The sequence below is a fragment of the Eriocheir sinensis genome, chromosome 5 (genome assembly GCF_024679095.1).
Source record: "Eriocheir sinensis breed Jianghai 21 chromosome 5, ASM2467909v1, whole genome shotgun sequence".
NCBI lineage: Eukaryota > Metazoa > Arthropoda > Malacostraca > Decapoda > Varunidae > Eriocheir > Eriocheir sinensis.
In genome coordinates, this window is record NC_066513.1 from 5,986,705 (window position 1) to 6,004,204 (window position 17,500).

At 41.3% G+C, this 17,500-nt stretch overlaps 1 protein-coding gene across 2 annotated transcripts in view; it reads right to left on the bottom strand.

Annotated features, from left to right (window-relative positions):
* The window catches only part of LOC126983776 (uncharacterized), a 121,157-nt gene that overhangs the window by 82,572 nt on the left and 21,085 nt on the right, over positions 1 to 17,500 (bottom strand). The window contains exons 2-4 of one of the 2 annotated variants that reach the window (XM_050836867.1): positions 7,382 to 7,505; positions 3,442 to 3,581; positions 1,617 to 1,746 (exon numbers count right to left, since the gene is read on the bottom strand). In XM_050836867.1, coding sequence (XP_050692824.1) covers positions 1,617 to 1,746; positions 3,442 to 3,581; positions 7,382 to 7,498 — 387 coding nt within the window. In that variant the 5' untranslated portion in view covers positions 7,499 to 7,505. The remainder of the gene's footprint in view (positions 1 to 1,616; positions 1,747 to 3,441; positions 3,582 to 7,381; positions 7,506 to 17,500) is intronic. The other variant, XM_050836877.1, reaches the window with a different exon arrangement.

Sequence of the window (17,500 nt, forward strand, 5' to 3'; positions counted from 1 at the left end):
AACATACTCGTGTTCCCTTCCTCCTCCTTCACTCAATAATAATAATAATAATAATAATAATAATAATAATAATAATAATAATAATAATGATAGTAATAATAATAATAAAAATAAAGATAGTAATACTGAAAATGATTAATGGAAGAAAAATAAAAACAATAACATTTGAATAATAATAAATCAATGCCAGTGACGCATATTGTATTATGCGTGTGTGGTGGGGGAGGGTATGTTTATCTACGATTTGTGATATATAGGATATTAGCTACACTCGTAGGGTCCCGTCTCTGTGTCTCGATCTGTCACTTTACTTACATTTGCTACTTTAGATAAACTAGAAAAGCTTGCCTGCGCCACAACGAGCTGGGGCCGACCATCAGGCCTTATGAAAAAAGCCTACCGGCGCCACAGGCGAAGACGTAAAAAAAAAAAAAATTAGAAAAATAAATAAACGGTCCTATATAATATCATTAGCGGTGGAATTTTCAAAATCGTTAAAATTATCACCCTTAATTTTAATAAACATTTCCTAAACCATTAAAAAGCAGTTTGCCTCAAAGTTCAACCCACAGCAACATAGTGGTTTCACACTTTGACAGTTTCATTCTGGCAGAATATCAACGTCTCATGATTGGATTCCCCTCATGCATTCCTTTCCCTTTTACCACAATAGTCCGGTCCTCTCTACACCGCCTTTTAGCGATATTTTGGTGATTAAAGGGAGGAGGAGATGCGCGTGTGCGCTTGTGTGTAATTCACCACGGCCTGATCACGTGTTGGACTCGTAATCGCCAGTAGGTACCCTCCCGACATGATCAAATGCTCTTTATCGTCGACCTACGGGTACTGCCAGGACCTCACACCCCACACGCCTGCATCCCCCTTGGCCTTGCTCAAGGGGGGGCAAGTAACCACTCCTAGTCAACGAAAAGAATCCGGCCTGAGCGGGCTCGAACCGCCGCCCTGTCAGACCGTTAGCCCTGGCAGCGCAGCGCTCTAACCAGTTGCGCCACGGAGTGTGTGTGTGTGTGTGTGTGTGTGTGTGTGTGTGTGTGTGAGAGAGAGAGAGAGAGAGAGAGAGAGAGAGAGAGAGAGAGAGAGAGAGAGAGAGAGAGAGAGAGAGAGTGTGATGGGAGGGTGCTGGAACACCGTTATCATTACTTTATCATCATTACGATCATCAACATCATCACACTACAACACTAAAAAAAATAATCTCAGGACACAACACAAATGTTCCATTTCACCTTTTGAACCTGCCAGAATAATCATCACTATATTAATATCTAAGTCAATTTCTACATTCATATTTCAGCTCAACTACATAAATATATATACTCAGTTGCCAACTTCATAGATATAAAATAAAGATAATCATATGAAATACTTTTGACAATTACATATATAGGCATTTCAGTTTCACTACTCACTTTCACTCTTAGCTGTTATTTTAGGCTATAGAACCTATAGAATATCATGCTTACCCAAGGGATGCAACAATATTGTAACAACGCCAATTTTTAAATGTTAAAGAAACAAAAGAAAATTGTATGTGACAGTACATCAAGGGAACCCAGAACCTACTATTGGCTGGGTACACAAAATAGCACACCTACCTGGCTTGGCCTCAGGTTCAGTACTCGGGCTTGGCGAGTTGTTTGGGGCAAAGCAGCAGCCCTTAACCTGCCCAATACCTGGTTGATTTTAAGCTCGTCCTCAGCTGTCAACAGCTTGTTGTTGACGATTCTGTGCCACGGCCATGAAGTAGGGAAGGTGGAAGCAAAGATGATAAAGGGAGAAAAGGAGAAGGCAGTGAATGGAAGGACAAGAACTCGTGAGAATGTCTTAAAAAAATAAAAATATAAGGCTAATAAAGGCTAGATTTGACAGACTGAATGAAAATTAGAGGATCCTTATACTACTGAGAACGAACGCGCAGATATTTCTTTAAAATATCTACTGTGCCTTTGACTTTCCTTGAATATAGAAAATTTTATGTTCATTAATATCCCTCACAACATATACATAAGTACATCCCAAAGTTGCGGTTTAGAATATGCAAAACAAGTGAATGATTTTCCTGATAATCATAATGCGAGCACTGATCAGCAACAGCATGTTCAAGGTGCTCCTCATCTACAACCGCACTTTTTTTTGTCTTTTCATTACCAATTTGTCATCGCAATTTCTTTATTTCAACTCGTCCTCTGCCTGCTCTGACTTTTACATATTCTGGTTTGCCACTCTGTTACTTTGGTTATCTCTTATCAGTTCTAAGGGTCACATGGCCAGTCCAACTCAATTTATTACCCTATCTTATCAAAATATATTCAACCTATTGTCATTTCCCTAATCAATGATGTTCGCATCCTGTTTCTTCTCACACCAGCATTTTTCTCTCCATTCCTCTTTGTGCGTTTCTTAGCTTTCTGTCAAGATCTTTTGCTTCTAAACAGTAGGTTAGGAATGGCAGAATCCATTGATTGTACTTCTTTCTTCTTAGAGAAATTCGCAGGTTGCTCTATACGATATTATTTCGTTTACCAAAAGTGCTTCATCCCATTCCAATTTTCTTTTATTATTCTTTTTTTTTCTGAGGGCTGAGTTTGCACCAACTGTTTATGTGGGTAATCCTCTACTCACTCAAATATTTTGTTTCCAGTCATTAATTGCTGTCATGCCGAATGATTATATAACATTATTTTTGTTCTCTTCATATTCATATTTAGCACTGCTTTCGGACTCTCTCTGTGGACTTCCTCAATCATTCTTTGTATGTTATCCCCAGAAACCCTTAGTGAAACTGCGAATTAAGCTCATTAAAGATATTCACTGTTTATCTTAATTTCTGTGTTATCTCACTCAAATTTCTTTAATACTTCTGAGCAGTGTATTATTATGAAGATATTGTGTCACCTTGGACGGAAGCGTATAATTTCTGAAAGTGCAATTTTCATTAACTTCTTTCAACATAAGAGCAATAACATATCTATCTCTTGAACTGTGTTTTCTTTTGCAGTCTTTTGAAACACCCCTTTCTTACTTCCGTTGAAGAGTAAGATATGGCAAGTTGTATTTTTCTTGGATTCTTAGTCTGGCTGTATTCATAAAATATTTAATAACTGAAATATTTGTTTTAAGGTTCAAGTGCATCACTTTGCCTAAGGTCACACAGACACTGCCAGCTACAACGCCTGTAACAGATGATCTGTTGAAAATGGCACATGCTCATAATCCATGTTTTACATTACTCCTCTTTTTGCCCACGTTCCACATACATTTTAATTTGCTTTCAAATTTAGTCTTTTCAAACAATTCGGTGACACAAGAAGAATGGTGAACCATGTATCATGTCACCTATATAATTTTCTATAGTGAGCAGCTACCTTTCAGCTAATACCATAAACTACCATGTGCCCACTTGTCATCTATGCCCCGTACCTGGCGTTCCTGTATACAGGGGTACCTTCAGGGTCATCGGGAGCTCGCACCCCATGGATAATGGGAATGCCATCTGCCCCTACCTCAATGACCCGCCCCTGCCGCTGCCCGCCCAACACTGTCAACACACCAGACGAGACCTGACCCACCCCAACCCACGTTCCACAACAGGATCCACAGAGAGAGAGAGAGAGAGAGAGAGAGAGAGAGAGAGAGAGAGAGAGAGAGAGAGAGAGAGAGAGAGAGAGAGAGAGAGAGAGAGAGAGAGAGAGAACGTTGAATAAAGGGAAAAAGATGGAAACAGTGAATATAATTAATCAAGAACAGGTTAGCAATTATTAAGAAAGAAAATACCTAAGTATAAAGCAATTGAGACAGAGACATCAAGGCATTGTGTGGCACAAGCCACACTGTGGATCAATAAACACACACACACACACACACACACACACACACACACACACACACACACACACACACACACACACACACACACACACACACTCACAAAGGAATAGTATATTAATGGTAATCTAAATGTTTTAGATTGATTTATGTTTGATATGCATGGCTGAAATGACAGAGGAACAAGATTTAAATTCATGTAAAGAATAATATATAATAATATGTAATGTAGACATATCTTACAATGTTTATGAATCTGTATTTATTGGGTGGCCAAGATAAAAGTTGAGTGAAACATATTGCTATATTTAAATAAGTTCACTTTGATGTACTCTTTTTAGGCTTGAATTGAGAACATGATGGCATAATCAACACCATGAACAATGTTGATTCTCACGTGTACGACTGAGCAACAATATTTCGTAATAAGGTATATGACGATTGTGACAGGTGAGAAGATGGAAGTGAATGTCCTGGTAGAAGCTGTCCTTCTTTCCCTCTTCTTGAATAATCCTTCTCTCCACTGGACGTGCCAAACCCTGGGGAAGGGTTGGCACGCCCTTAACCTGGGTTCTCCCAAGAGTTTGCCGTATGTGGTGTCCCTGTAAGGCTAGGAGGCGGGAGTCCTGGAGCCTGAGCAATGCCGTAGCCGTGTGCTGCGGCTAGCAACTCACCTCTTTGGTCCCTTATTCCGGCTAAGACGGGCGGCCCATCCTTCCTCGGGAAGATCAATGGGCTAGTCTGCGTGACCACAAGCCAAGTGGCCATCACTGTGTCATGTGGTGGCTGCGTATACTCTCCTGCCATCCCTGGGGCTGTTGGGCCTATGGGCACAGCGATCAGTCTTCCCTTGTGGGGCTCCGTGATGGGTATGGGCGTGTTAGACTGAATTTTAAGACAAGTATGTGGCAATTCACAATTCCGCTAACTTTGTTGGGTATTCCGCTAATCGCTAATCCGCAAATTTTCTGGCTTCGCCGGTCAGCTATCGCAAATCCGCTAATGCTAACGCTAATAATTTTATTAGTCCACTAATGAAGTCCGCAACAGTCCGCTAACCATTTTTTAGTCCGCTAACCCTTTATTGGTAGTTAAAAACATAATTTCCGATAAAATTCTCTTACAATTTATACATTTATTTATCATATAGATTTATATATATAACAGAAGTTTTAAAACAGAAAAATACAAAATCCTCCATCTGGCACAGCTACTTCCCCTTCAAGAGGTGCATGTTTCCATTGACAAACACCAGCTTCTCAAAGTTATCATGAGTCAGGGATGACCTCTTGGGCCTGAGGACGTCAGAGCCCAATTTGAACAATCTCCCCACAGCCACGGAGGAGGACAGGGGTGTTGTACTTGAAGTGAAATCAGGGACGCTTTATTAAAAAAAAAACATTTTCTGGAAAAGTGCATGAAATCCGGGACATTTCCCGGACAATTTTATTTCCGGGACGAACCATTAAAATCTGGGACTGTCCCAGAAAATCTGGAACGTCTGGCCATCCTAACCTAGATATTTCTCCACACTTTCAAGAATATTCTTGAAGTTCTCAGAAACTTCATTGTCGGCGGTTTTTTAAAGTTTGCGTTAGCGGACTATAATTTTGACATTCCGCTAACTGCAAATCAGCTTTTTTTTTCGCAAACGCTATTCCGCAATTTTTTTTGTTCGTCCGCTATTAGCGAACTTAAATTGCGGAATGCCCACCTTTGGCGGCTGAGAATGTGTGTGTGAATGTGTGTGTCGTGTGACGGTGTGTGTATGTACGTATTTGTGTTTGTAAATAATATATACATGCATTATGCATGTCTGTGTAATGTGTATGTAGACCCTACTCCCTCTTAAAGTCTACAAGAAAGATTTCAGTGCTTCGTCATTAACTATATATTGTGTAATTATACAAAAACAAGACTGAAAAATATGAACTGGCAGCGCTGAGCTCTTCCTATCGCACGAGTGTTGCCGTGTTGTGGCGTGTGCCCGGTGGTGTAGCGGGCGTATGAGCAGAGTTAACGATAAAGCGGACTTTTCACAGCGGAAGTGTAATATGGGGAGGCGGTGGCTGAGTTGTTAGAGTGCAGGCTCCACGTCCGGGACATCCAGAAGGGACGCGGGTTCGAATCCTGGCCGCCACACTGAGGGGATTTTTAATTCACCGCCGAGTGGCCTAAGACTACCCGTGCACATGCTGCCCTGAAGCCCACCTATCAACCCGGGCACTAGATTACCTCTCAAATGAGAGGCTCAGATATGAGCTCCGGAGGGCAGTATGAGCCAAAATAAAATAACGCCACTATAAACACTTGCCTGGTCCACAACGGGCTGGGCCGACCATCAGGGCCCCACCAGTGAAAAAGCCTAACGGCGCAATAGGCCGCGACGTAAATAAAATAAAATAAAATAAAAATTACCATGTGTTCAGGGTTTTCGTAATTCACACCAAAATCCTGAACACATCTGAAATCTGACATCCGATACAACTCTAATATATATATATATATATATATATATATATATATATATATATATATATATATATATATATATATATATATATATATATATATATATATATATATATATATATATATATATATATATATATATATATATATATATATATATATATATATATATATATATATATATATATATATATATATATATATATATATATATATATATATATATATATATATATATATATATATATATATATATATATATATATATATATATATATATATATATATATATATATATATATATATATATATATGCATATAAGGTCACAGCTAGAGAAAGGGATTAAAAGACAGGTATACATGTGTGAGGGTAGGAATAGGAAGGACACTGTAAGGTGACAGATGTGCAAGTGCTGGAAGAGACTATAACATGCTGTCGTGGGATTGGTGTTTATAAACGGCATGCAATAATGTGCACGCACAGCTATTGCGTATGCCCCCAACTGAACTTAAAACAAATGTGCTCAATAAACAGAACTATGAAGAACGGATGTAGTCTCAACGGTAGGGCATACAAGTAAAGAGTGTATGAGGCAAAATTTCTGCCAAATACATGAGGTAAAGGTACAGCAAAAAAAAAAGTAAGATAAGTCTTAAGTGATGAAAAGATAAGTTGTACAATAAATGTATCAAGGGATTAGGCTGGCTGCATGTTGTTTCAGGGCTTGCTAGTGGCGAATAGCGTCCAGTTAACCACCAATACTTACCGGTGTCCAACAGCAGCTTGATTCTTATCTATACATGTGTGTGCGCGCGCACACACATACACACACACACACACACACACACACACACACACACACACACACACCAATTTATTCCCCAATTTAGACTAAGGTAACCACTCCATTTTCATAGCACCCTAAAACATTCAATCAATCAACGGATCATGCAAATACCTCTACCTTTACCAAGAACACCAAACCACTGCTATAATTGTTACTATCAAGGCCCCACCGCAAAGCACTACACTACATAATGGTTGTAAGTATTACGGCCTTACCTGTACGGGAGGGGGTACAGCTGGAACCACTTGGTGGGAAGGAGTGTTTGCCGCTGCCGCTGCCGCCATCGCCACCACCAGTATTACAGGACTGCTTAACTCTCTCAAACACCCCATGCTGGAACTGCAGGACACATTATCATAAGTTGTAGAGAAAAGGAATTTATTGTCAACTCATACAAAAGTATTAACTGCAACTCTTGCGGAAAGCATACACTTCAAATAAAAGAAATTTCCCCACTAAAGCTACCCTCCCCCCCTCCTTACTCAAATAAACTTTTGGCCCTGGATATGCAGAGCTGTTGGTTATGGAGACTGAAAAATCCCACTTTGTGGCGGTGGCCGGGGACACGAACCCGGGTCCTGCTGGACGCTGCGCCTGCGCTCCAACCACTCAGCCACCGCCCCCCAGGCGTGCATTTTGCTGTTAAAGTTATCACTTGATTCTGTTTTAAAATACTGTAAGAAACGGCAAAAAATTAGGGTGCCAAATTTTCTTAACACATACCAGGCTGGGAATTTGAGACATCCAAGGTGGCAGCTATAAAAATCAGAATATCTTCATTTGTGCATATATTTCTTGTTAGATAATGTAAAAAACAAGTACAATATCTGGATTTGTATGTTGGCAGACGCAAGAATGCCAATTTTGACATTATTTTTTCGAAGGAAGATCATCAAAAGAAAAAAGGTACACAAGTACCACTAAAATTGAACATGACCGGAATCAAATTATTGAAAATTTTTCCCTTCCATATTTAATGGTTATGTCAGTGTTTTAATATGTTAAATCATTGTGTCATATGTAATTTTTTCTTCTTTTTTTTTCCCCCATCCACAATATTTTGCTCGTCGCAACTTCCTCGCTGCCTCGCGCTCCTGCCTGAGGCACGGGCGGCGCCCCAGTGTGTGGAGAAGAGGGGCACTCTGTGATTTTCCACTGCCCATTGAGCAGGTGCCTCACTCTAAACGGGGAGGAAAACCTTCCCTTCTTTCCTCCTATGGGCGGCCTTGTGAGATTCCCTGTGACTTTTGGAAAAGAGATCAAAGGAAACACAACTCTGCCAAACATTCTGTTCACACACAGCCAAGAGGGACAGACACTATTATTTTTACATGCTGGCGATGACTATTACAGTCCAGGCCGTCGGGGAATTAAACACACACGCGTGTGTTTATCTGTGCGTGTATGTGCTCAAGGTATACACACTCACAAATACATATTGCAAAAGTACGTTTTTTATTTTATTTACTACAAAGGAGACGGCTCAAGGGCAACAAAAAGTGTAGAAAAAAAAGCCCACTCAAAAAAAGCCCTAGAGAATGTGTGTGTCTGTGTGTGTCTGTGTGTGTGTGTGTGTGTGTGTTCATCATATAAACTAATGAGGAAACCTTGAGAACACTGAACCCTATGCATTTAGTGCGAGTCTTCACGCTAACGTCAACAGGTTTTGACTTGAAATACAAATCAACTTCAACCTCGAAAATATCAAAACAATAATTTGCCCTCCTTAGATTACAATCATATCAATCTATCAAACAATCAATCATTCAATTGGACATACGCCGAGGGATGCGTCGCCTCGCCCACCCACCAGAGCTAAACGCAGGAGTTCCTTCGTTAAAAAATATGGGTGTAAAATATCAAAATAGGCTTTTCTCCTTGACGGTATGCCTCTATGTCTGTGAACACCACCAGACCTTTGCCTTCCTCTGCATGACCATGAAATATTATTTTGCCTGGCACCTATGTTACTCTGCATAACCACACTACTCTTATGTAAGTCTGCTTCGCCGTCCATTGATACATAACTGAGGTCTCCCCGATAAACGGAGCAGAATTTGAGTTTCGAATTCGTTTCTAGTCTCCACTTTTTGTTACCTCAATCCTTTTGTTTCTGTAATTCTTTCCTCGTATTTGTTAATGTCTAGTATAGACAGTTATAATCTAAACCATGTGATTGCATTTGTTTTAAAACCTGTAATACTTCATAACCCTCAACTTCATCTGAATAAATCTTCACTATTTTCTTCCAAGCAAATCTTCGTCTACATCACTATCATAGTTTTTTTCTTCTTAGCAGTAACAGCAGCATCAGCAGCAACAGCATCATCATCATCAGTAGTAGTAGTAATAGTAGTAGTAGTAGTGGTAATATAGCAGCAGTAGAAGTAGTAATAGTAGTAGTAGTAGTAGTAGTAGTAGTAGTAGTAGTTCGCTATACTCTTTACTCCCCCTCTTCAACGCCCCTTCCTTCCACATCCACGCCGCCAACACTGCATCCATCCCTCCACACCTGACGCCGCACTATTATTTTCCATGTTACCAAATCATAAAATAACGTCAGAGACCACCGCAAGACACTAGGAGGAGGAAGGGGGGTGGAAAGGGGAAGACAGTGTTGAGGTTCGCAGATCTATTAACAAAGTAATTATAGTTTTAGTGACGACGCTGGTGATGGTGGTAGTGGTTGTGGTGGTGACTGACACATGGTGACCGGAGACAGTCAGACGGGAACAGTGATCCATTTATGTGTTTGTGTGTCAGTGGCCTTACAATGTGTATCTTTCACTCACGACAAGCTCACACTATTCATACATTATCAACCAAATGTCGGTTGATGTCTGCGAGTATCGCTTTCTCAATATTCAACCATTTGAGTTAAGATATTTTGTAGAATCACCAGTTAAAATATGTTTCGTAAACACACACACACACACACACAGATTTTATAAGATTTTGACTGCAAACCTGTTATTAGCATCTCCATTGCTGGTGGTTACTAAAGGAAGAAATCTGAAGAAAATATTTCCAAAATATTCGACAACGAATGAAAAACAAACTGACGAGAAGACAAACAACAAACATTAAAGACTCATTTAATCCTTCGCTTAGTTCCATGATATTTGAATGAACAAATACTAGGCTGCTGGTCAAAGTACTAAAGTAAATAAGCCTTCAAGCATCACGGAAAGAGTCGTTTACAAATGTCACCCAAACACGACCACGACACGCAAGAAACACGATATACTTTATATAGTATAGTTTTAAAGGTATGCCATGAAAATGAGCATAGCAATGAGCACTTAAATACCAAATCCTTTTTTCTAATAACGTTCCATTCACGTGAAGAAAGAAGAAACATATAGTGACTTTTCTCGGTAAATGCACCTTAAACACCAAGCCTTCAAGGTTCATCACATCAAAACACTTCAGGACACAAGAAACCATACACAGTGGCTAGTTTCTCACGGTTATACATTCATATATATATATATATATATATATATATATATATATATATATATATATATATATATATATATATATATATATATATATATATATATATATATATATATATATATATATATATATATATATATATATATCCAAGTTATAAATAAACGAGGAAACTTAGTGGGGGGGTTTTCTTGACAATAAATACACCCTAACCAGTTAACCATATTTACTCACAATCCATCACGCTGAAATACCAGACAGCAAAAATCATGCAGAGACTCTGTTATCACAAGACTCAACATTCACTTCACAAATAATAAAAATATATACAGCGGCTTTTCAAGACAAACACACCCCAAATAATCTTTATTTACTCATGGACGTTGAAATACTTACCGGTAACTACAAAGGAATATACATTTTCTCTATTCTCAAGACATCACATTCACATCCGAAACGAAGAGAAAAACGAAAGATACAGTGGGTTTTCCTGGTAAATGCAGAGTTAACATCTAACATTATTTCCTCAAGATTCATCACACCGCAACACTATAGTCTACAAGAAACAACATACGTGGCTTTATGTTCTCATGACTCCCCATTCACGTGCAAAACACAAAATGAGAAGGCTGACAGTTACTTTTATTTTCTAGTCATTGCACCTGTAACCTACATCAAACGCTGTTATACTAAAACGATGCAGCACGCCAAAAGACTAGGCAACGAAAACAACATACAGTGGCTCTCAAAGCAATGCGTGGTTGTTTTCTCTGTGTGCACGTCCCTTCAAGCCCCGTTCACACTGTGGCGACTCTGGGCCACGACAACCCAGCGACTTTTCCATTTAACAAGTTGGTTCCCACGCTCCAAGAAGGTGGGAGAGGTTTCATTGGGGTCTTGGTGTCTTGCCGACTGTCTGGGACATTCGGCCAACTAGTTGCCAGTGTGAACGGGGCTTAAGTCCCGCTCACACTGTGCCGACTCTGGGCCACGACAACCCACGACTTTAGGGCACACGAGGTTTGGGGTGTTGATGTAAAAGGGTCGGGCATGTCTTGAAAGGTCTTGAGACTGTTGTCGAATGCTGCGCCGACGTCGTGACGGGAGTCTGGAGTCGTGAGGGTTAGCGTAAAAAAGTTTTCCATGCTAAACTTTCACGACAAGAGTCAGCAAGAGTCTGGACCAACCCTCACTTCCGGTTGAGGTCTGAGGGAGGTCGGGGGCAGTCGTCAAGACTGTCGTCAACAGTCTTGGCTTGTCTTGAGACAGTCGTGACGACTGTCGGGGCCATTTTCAAATTTTTACCGTTTCCTGTCGGCACAGTTGTCTGTGCCGACTATTTAAGAATGATGACGGACTGTCGTGACGACAGTTTTCGCCTAATGAAGGACGTTCGTGACGACTGTCGGCTCAAAAATATTGGATAACTGCCGCCATCGAGAAATTTTTATTTTTATTTTGCAATCACGAACACAATAACAACTTTTGGTCATGGTTACGTTTCGCTGGCACAAATTTGGGAGCCGCACAGTACGCATGCACTCCTTTTGCCTCGATCTCTCTTGTGTTGGATGACACAAATAGGGTTGCCACCCTGAGGTCAGAAAAATGTGGAATGCAACATCTCTCTCCAATACGGAATGGATCCATATTTAAAGGAACGGGTGGCAACCCTAAAATTTCTCGAGCATGCAATGAGTGACAGTCGCAGCACGTTGCTGGTGGAGGCAAGAGGGAGGGGGGATAAACGTTACGGCGCGTATTTTACACAAATTTTAGGACGACCTTTGACAAATTTTACGGGCTGGTATTGTGATTAACCGAAAAATGCGCTCACTACAATTTTAAGATACTGAATCTTATCAGCTTGACCATTCAGATAACAAAATGCCGTACGGAACAAATGCCGTTCCGTATTGGTTAAAAACGGAACGATACATTTCATTCTCGAATACAGAGCGATTCCGTATTTTAAGGAACGGCAAGACAGTCGCCAAGACAGTCGCGAAGACCGTCGGCCAACTCCTTGGCAACTGTCGGCCAGTTAGTCGGCCAACCAGTTGACAGGCAATCGGGAAGACTGTCGTCTAGACCGTCTGTGACTGTCGGCCAATCGGTCGGCAGATTCGTGGTTGTCATAGACATGGCGCCATTTAAAAAATGACCGTTGATACTCGTCTTGAGATTAACTGCCAGCATGTCGCCGACATTCTAGCAACTAGTTGGCCGAATGTCCCAGACAGTCGGCAATCCTGATAGCCGACACCAAGACGCCAAAAAATTCTTGGAGTGTGGGAGCCGACTTGTCAAATGCAAAAGTCGCTGGGTTGTCGTGGCCCAGAGTCGGCACAGTGTGAACGGGGCTTTAGGCTCCAAGACTAAAGCCCCGTTCACACTGTGCCGACGACTCTTGGACTACCCACGACTCTAGGGTACACGAGGTCTTGGGTGTTGATGTGAAAGTGTCGGGCATGTCTTGAAAGAGGTCTTGAGACTGTTGCCGAATGCTGCGCCGACGTCGTGACGGGAGTCTGGAGTCGTGAGAATTAGCACGACATGCTGGCAACTAGTTGGCCGAATGTCCCAGACAGTCGGCAAGACACCAAGACCTCAATAAAACTTCTCTCCCCTTCTTGGAGCGTGGGAACCAACTTGTCAAATGGAAAAGTCGCTGGGTTGTCGTGGCCCAGAGTCGGCACAGTGTGAACGGGGCTTAAGCAGGTAGGAGGCAAGCATTCAGCACCATGAAGAACTTTCTCGCTTGGATGAGGGGGTAGTGACAAGGCACCTCGACGCGCTTTCTCTCTCTCTCTCTCTCTCTCTCTCTCTCTCTCTCTCTCTCTCTCTCTCTCTCTCTCTCTCTCTCTCTCTCTCTCTCTCTCTCTCTCTCTCTCATCCCGGAGCTGAAGTTGACGACATCACAGCTGCCGTGGACGAGGTCTCCGCTGAGGCTTCTAATGACTCACTTTTTGTTCTCCACACAGGTACGAACGACGTCACCACGACCCGGTCTGAAGAACTGCTGGACAAGTACCGTAGGCTCATCCAGCAGTATAAGTCTAAATCCCCTAACATTTTGATTTCAGGAATTCTACCACGGACGTGGGCGGAGAGCGACTTCTTCAGCAAGGCCTTCAGCTTCAACAACCGCTTGCAGACTCTTTGCAGAGAGCTTGACGTTGAGTTCTTTAACGCCTGGGACAATTTCTACGGCCAGAGTGAACTCTTCCACAGGGACGGAATACACCTGTCCCCCAACGGTGCAGCCAGATTCGGAAGGCCCCTAAACGACGCAGTACGTGACACCCGATCAAAAAAAATACGCACTCAGCCACGTCCCTCCACCCGGCCCGTGTAAATAGACGCCATTCATCGCAACAAACGCGTAACCATGAACCCGCAAGTACTACCACCTCTATTACCAAGCCTCAAGATTGCTTGAAAGTCCTTAATTTCAATGCGCGTAGCCTAAGGTTACATAAACAACAGAAAGGCGATCAGAAGTGGAGTTGGACCTTCAACAAACAGTGACGGTGCACTAGTGACTAACAGCCAACACATTGCAAACCTCTTAAACAATTACTTTTCCTCGGTGTTCAATACTAACAGTCTTCCCACCACTACCACCAACACCAGTACTAATGTAAATTTCGAGCATGCATTGCCTAACTTTGAAATAACAACCGATGAATTCCTTAAAGCTCTTCAATCACTTAAAACAAATAAAAGTCCCGGACCCGACAAAGTATATCCTATACTGCTTAAAGAGAGAAAGAGCGAAATATTATCCTCCCTCACAACCGTATTCAATATGTCCTTGCGACAAGGAATCGTCCCTTCGGATTGGAAAAAGGCTAACGTCACACCGATTTTAAGAAAGGAGACAAAAAATTACCAGGTAATTACAGGCCCATTAGTCTAATTTCAGTTGTAGGTAAGCTACTTGAGAGCATAATTAGAGACAAAATTGTGAGTTACCTTGAAAGCCACTCATTAATTGGGAATTCACAACATGGCTTCCGTAACAAAAGATCCTGCCTTTCAAATCTATTGACCTTTTATAACGACCTCTTCTCAGTTTATGACATAACCAAATCATTAGACATAGTCTATCTTGATTTCCAGAGAGCGTTTGATAAAGTCCCACACCATAAATTACTTTACAAATTAAAGCAAATAGGCATTGAAGGTCAGTTATACCAATGGATCGCGAATTGGTTGAACAACAGACAACAAAGAGTGGTGATTGACGGATTTAACTCAGAGTGGGCGCCGGTCACTAGTGGCGTCCCTCAGGGCTCGGTTTTTGGCCCAGTGTTCTTCATTAGTTACATCAACGATGTGGATGTTGGACTCAATAATCGCATTAGTAAATTTGCAGACGACACAAAGATTGGTAGCTCGGTTCTCACTGACGAAGACAGGCAAAGCCTCCAAGAGGATTTGCACAAAATTTCAGCTTGGTCGGATAGATGGGAGATGCCCCTTAACGTAGACAAGTGCCAGGTCCTTCAAGTTGGAACAAAAAATAAGAAGTTCCATTACAAAATGTGCGGCGTTAAACTCAAAAGCATTCAATGCGTTAAGGACCTGGGGATCAAAATCGCGTCAAACCTCAAATTCTCACAGCAATGCATCGATGCAGCAAATAAAGCGAACAGAATGTTGGGCTTCATTAAAAGAAACTTTTTATTCAAGAATAAAGATGTAATACTTCCGCTCTACAGTAGATTAGCCAGACCCCACTTGGAATATGCAGTACAGTTTTGGTCTCCCCACCATGCAAAGGACATAGCTAAATTAGAAGGTGTTCAGCGTCGGGCAACAAAAATGATCCCTTCCTTGCGCAATAAATCTTACGAAGAAAGGCTTTCCACCCTTAATATGTTCTCACTTGAGAAACATCGCCTCCGAGGAAAACTTATCGAATGTTCTAAAATACTTATGGTTTCACGAATGTAGACAGATCAAAATTGTTTATGATCGATGACACTTTGCGAACGAGGAGCAATGGCATAAAACTCAAATGTAGACAAGTAAATTCAGACTGCACCAAATTTTTCTTCACCCACGTTATAGTGCGAGAATGGAATAAGCTCCCACCTTCAGTGGTCCAGTGTAACACGACTGATTCCTTTAAAAACAAGCTCCTTCCTTGAACTTAATATTAACTAGAGTTGAAATGCAACGTTTTGGAGCCATTTGATTTAATGTAGAATAGAATCACTTAGGTTTAAGGAGAGACCACCTAGTCTGGACCATGGGGTCTGTGTGGTCTGATTTTCTATGTAAATCTATGTAAATATCTCTCTCTCTCTCTCTCTCTCTCTCTCTCTCTCTCTCTCTCTCTCTCAAAGATATCACAATACGACAGTAGATAATTATAATGTATATACAAACAGTATACATGGATATATCTATCCACGTGTTTATTTCTACATGTGTAAAGCCACCACTGGCCAAAGCTAGTTTATGGTTTCAAGTGTTCCAAGCAAGTCCATCCTTGTTTAAAAGCTAAAGCTGGTTTCTCCGAATATTTATTCACTGACGATAATACTCAGAACAAACTCTAAATTGAAGCCGTGCACAAAGAACCATAAACTACTTCACACATCAGCTGAACATGGCTGTCCCCTTTCTGAGCCATGAACCAGCTTTTTCTAATGACAAATACGTCTTTGCGCCAAATTACTATTCAAGTTAGGTTAGAAATGTTTTGCACATGAATGCAAAAGTCAGTATGTTGGGTATTGATTGGATAAGTTTGTCACTTATTATCAAACTAATATTCCGTTCGCTGGAATACGTATAAAGAGGTCAAGAGAGAAATGTTACGCTGTAATGCTATATTGGGCAAATTTAAATGATTCGTTTAACTCAAACTCATAATCATATGCTTATACACATATAGGAGCTGCCTTGTACAGGCCTACCGGCCTCTTGCAAACTCCTTACGTTCTTATGTTCTTATATTATCTAGCCAATATACCATTCGCTCGAGACGTGAAGGGCGAGGCTAGGGAACATCAAGGTGGTAGGGTGGAGGTTATTATGATGGCGAGTTGGGATTGAAAGATATTTCAGACTTTCCCAAGAACAGACATCGATCGAGGGCAAAGGTGAGTGGGGTGACGGGTGCGCCGGGGCAGAAGTATGAGTGCCACTAACTTGTCTATCTAGTCTTCGATGTACTGTGCTTCTTTTCCCTCTTAACCCACATACATGTACTCGTATCGGCTATTCTTCCTGCTCCATATATTGTAAACCATGGATGTTTCTAGTATAAACTTTATCATATATTTCCTCACGTTATGTCATGACTACAAATGAACAAATCTGGACACAAATGAATGAATACCACCCACCCCGCCTGTATTTACCCAGTTATATTTTTGTATAGTGTATAGACTTTGAGGAATGATCGTACTGTGCTGCCTCCATATCTATATTGATGTCATTTATATAACTCGTGAATTCCCGTAGGTTGAATCCCCTCTAGATTTAGACCATTCCATTTGTCAATTGAATACGTTGTGGTGTGATGTAGCGTGACGATGTGTGATGATGTGTTGTGATATGATGTGACGTGACGGGGTGTGAAGTGATGTGATGTGACGTGACGTGATAGGGTGCGATGTGATGTGATGTGGCATGGCGGGGTGTGATGTGGTGTTACGTAACGGGGCGTGATGTGATGTGATGTGACATGACGGGTGTGATGTGATGTGATGTGACGAGGCGGGGTGTGATGTGACGTGTGTGTGTGTGTGTGTGTGTGTGTGTGTGTGTGTGTGTGTGTGTGTGTGTGTGTGTGTGTGTGTGTGTGTGTGTGTGTGTGTGTGTGTGTGTGTGTGTGTGTGTGTGAGAGAGAGAGA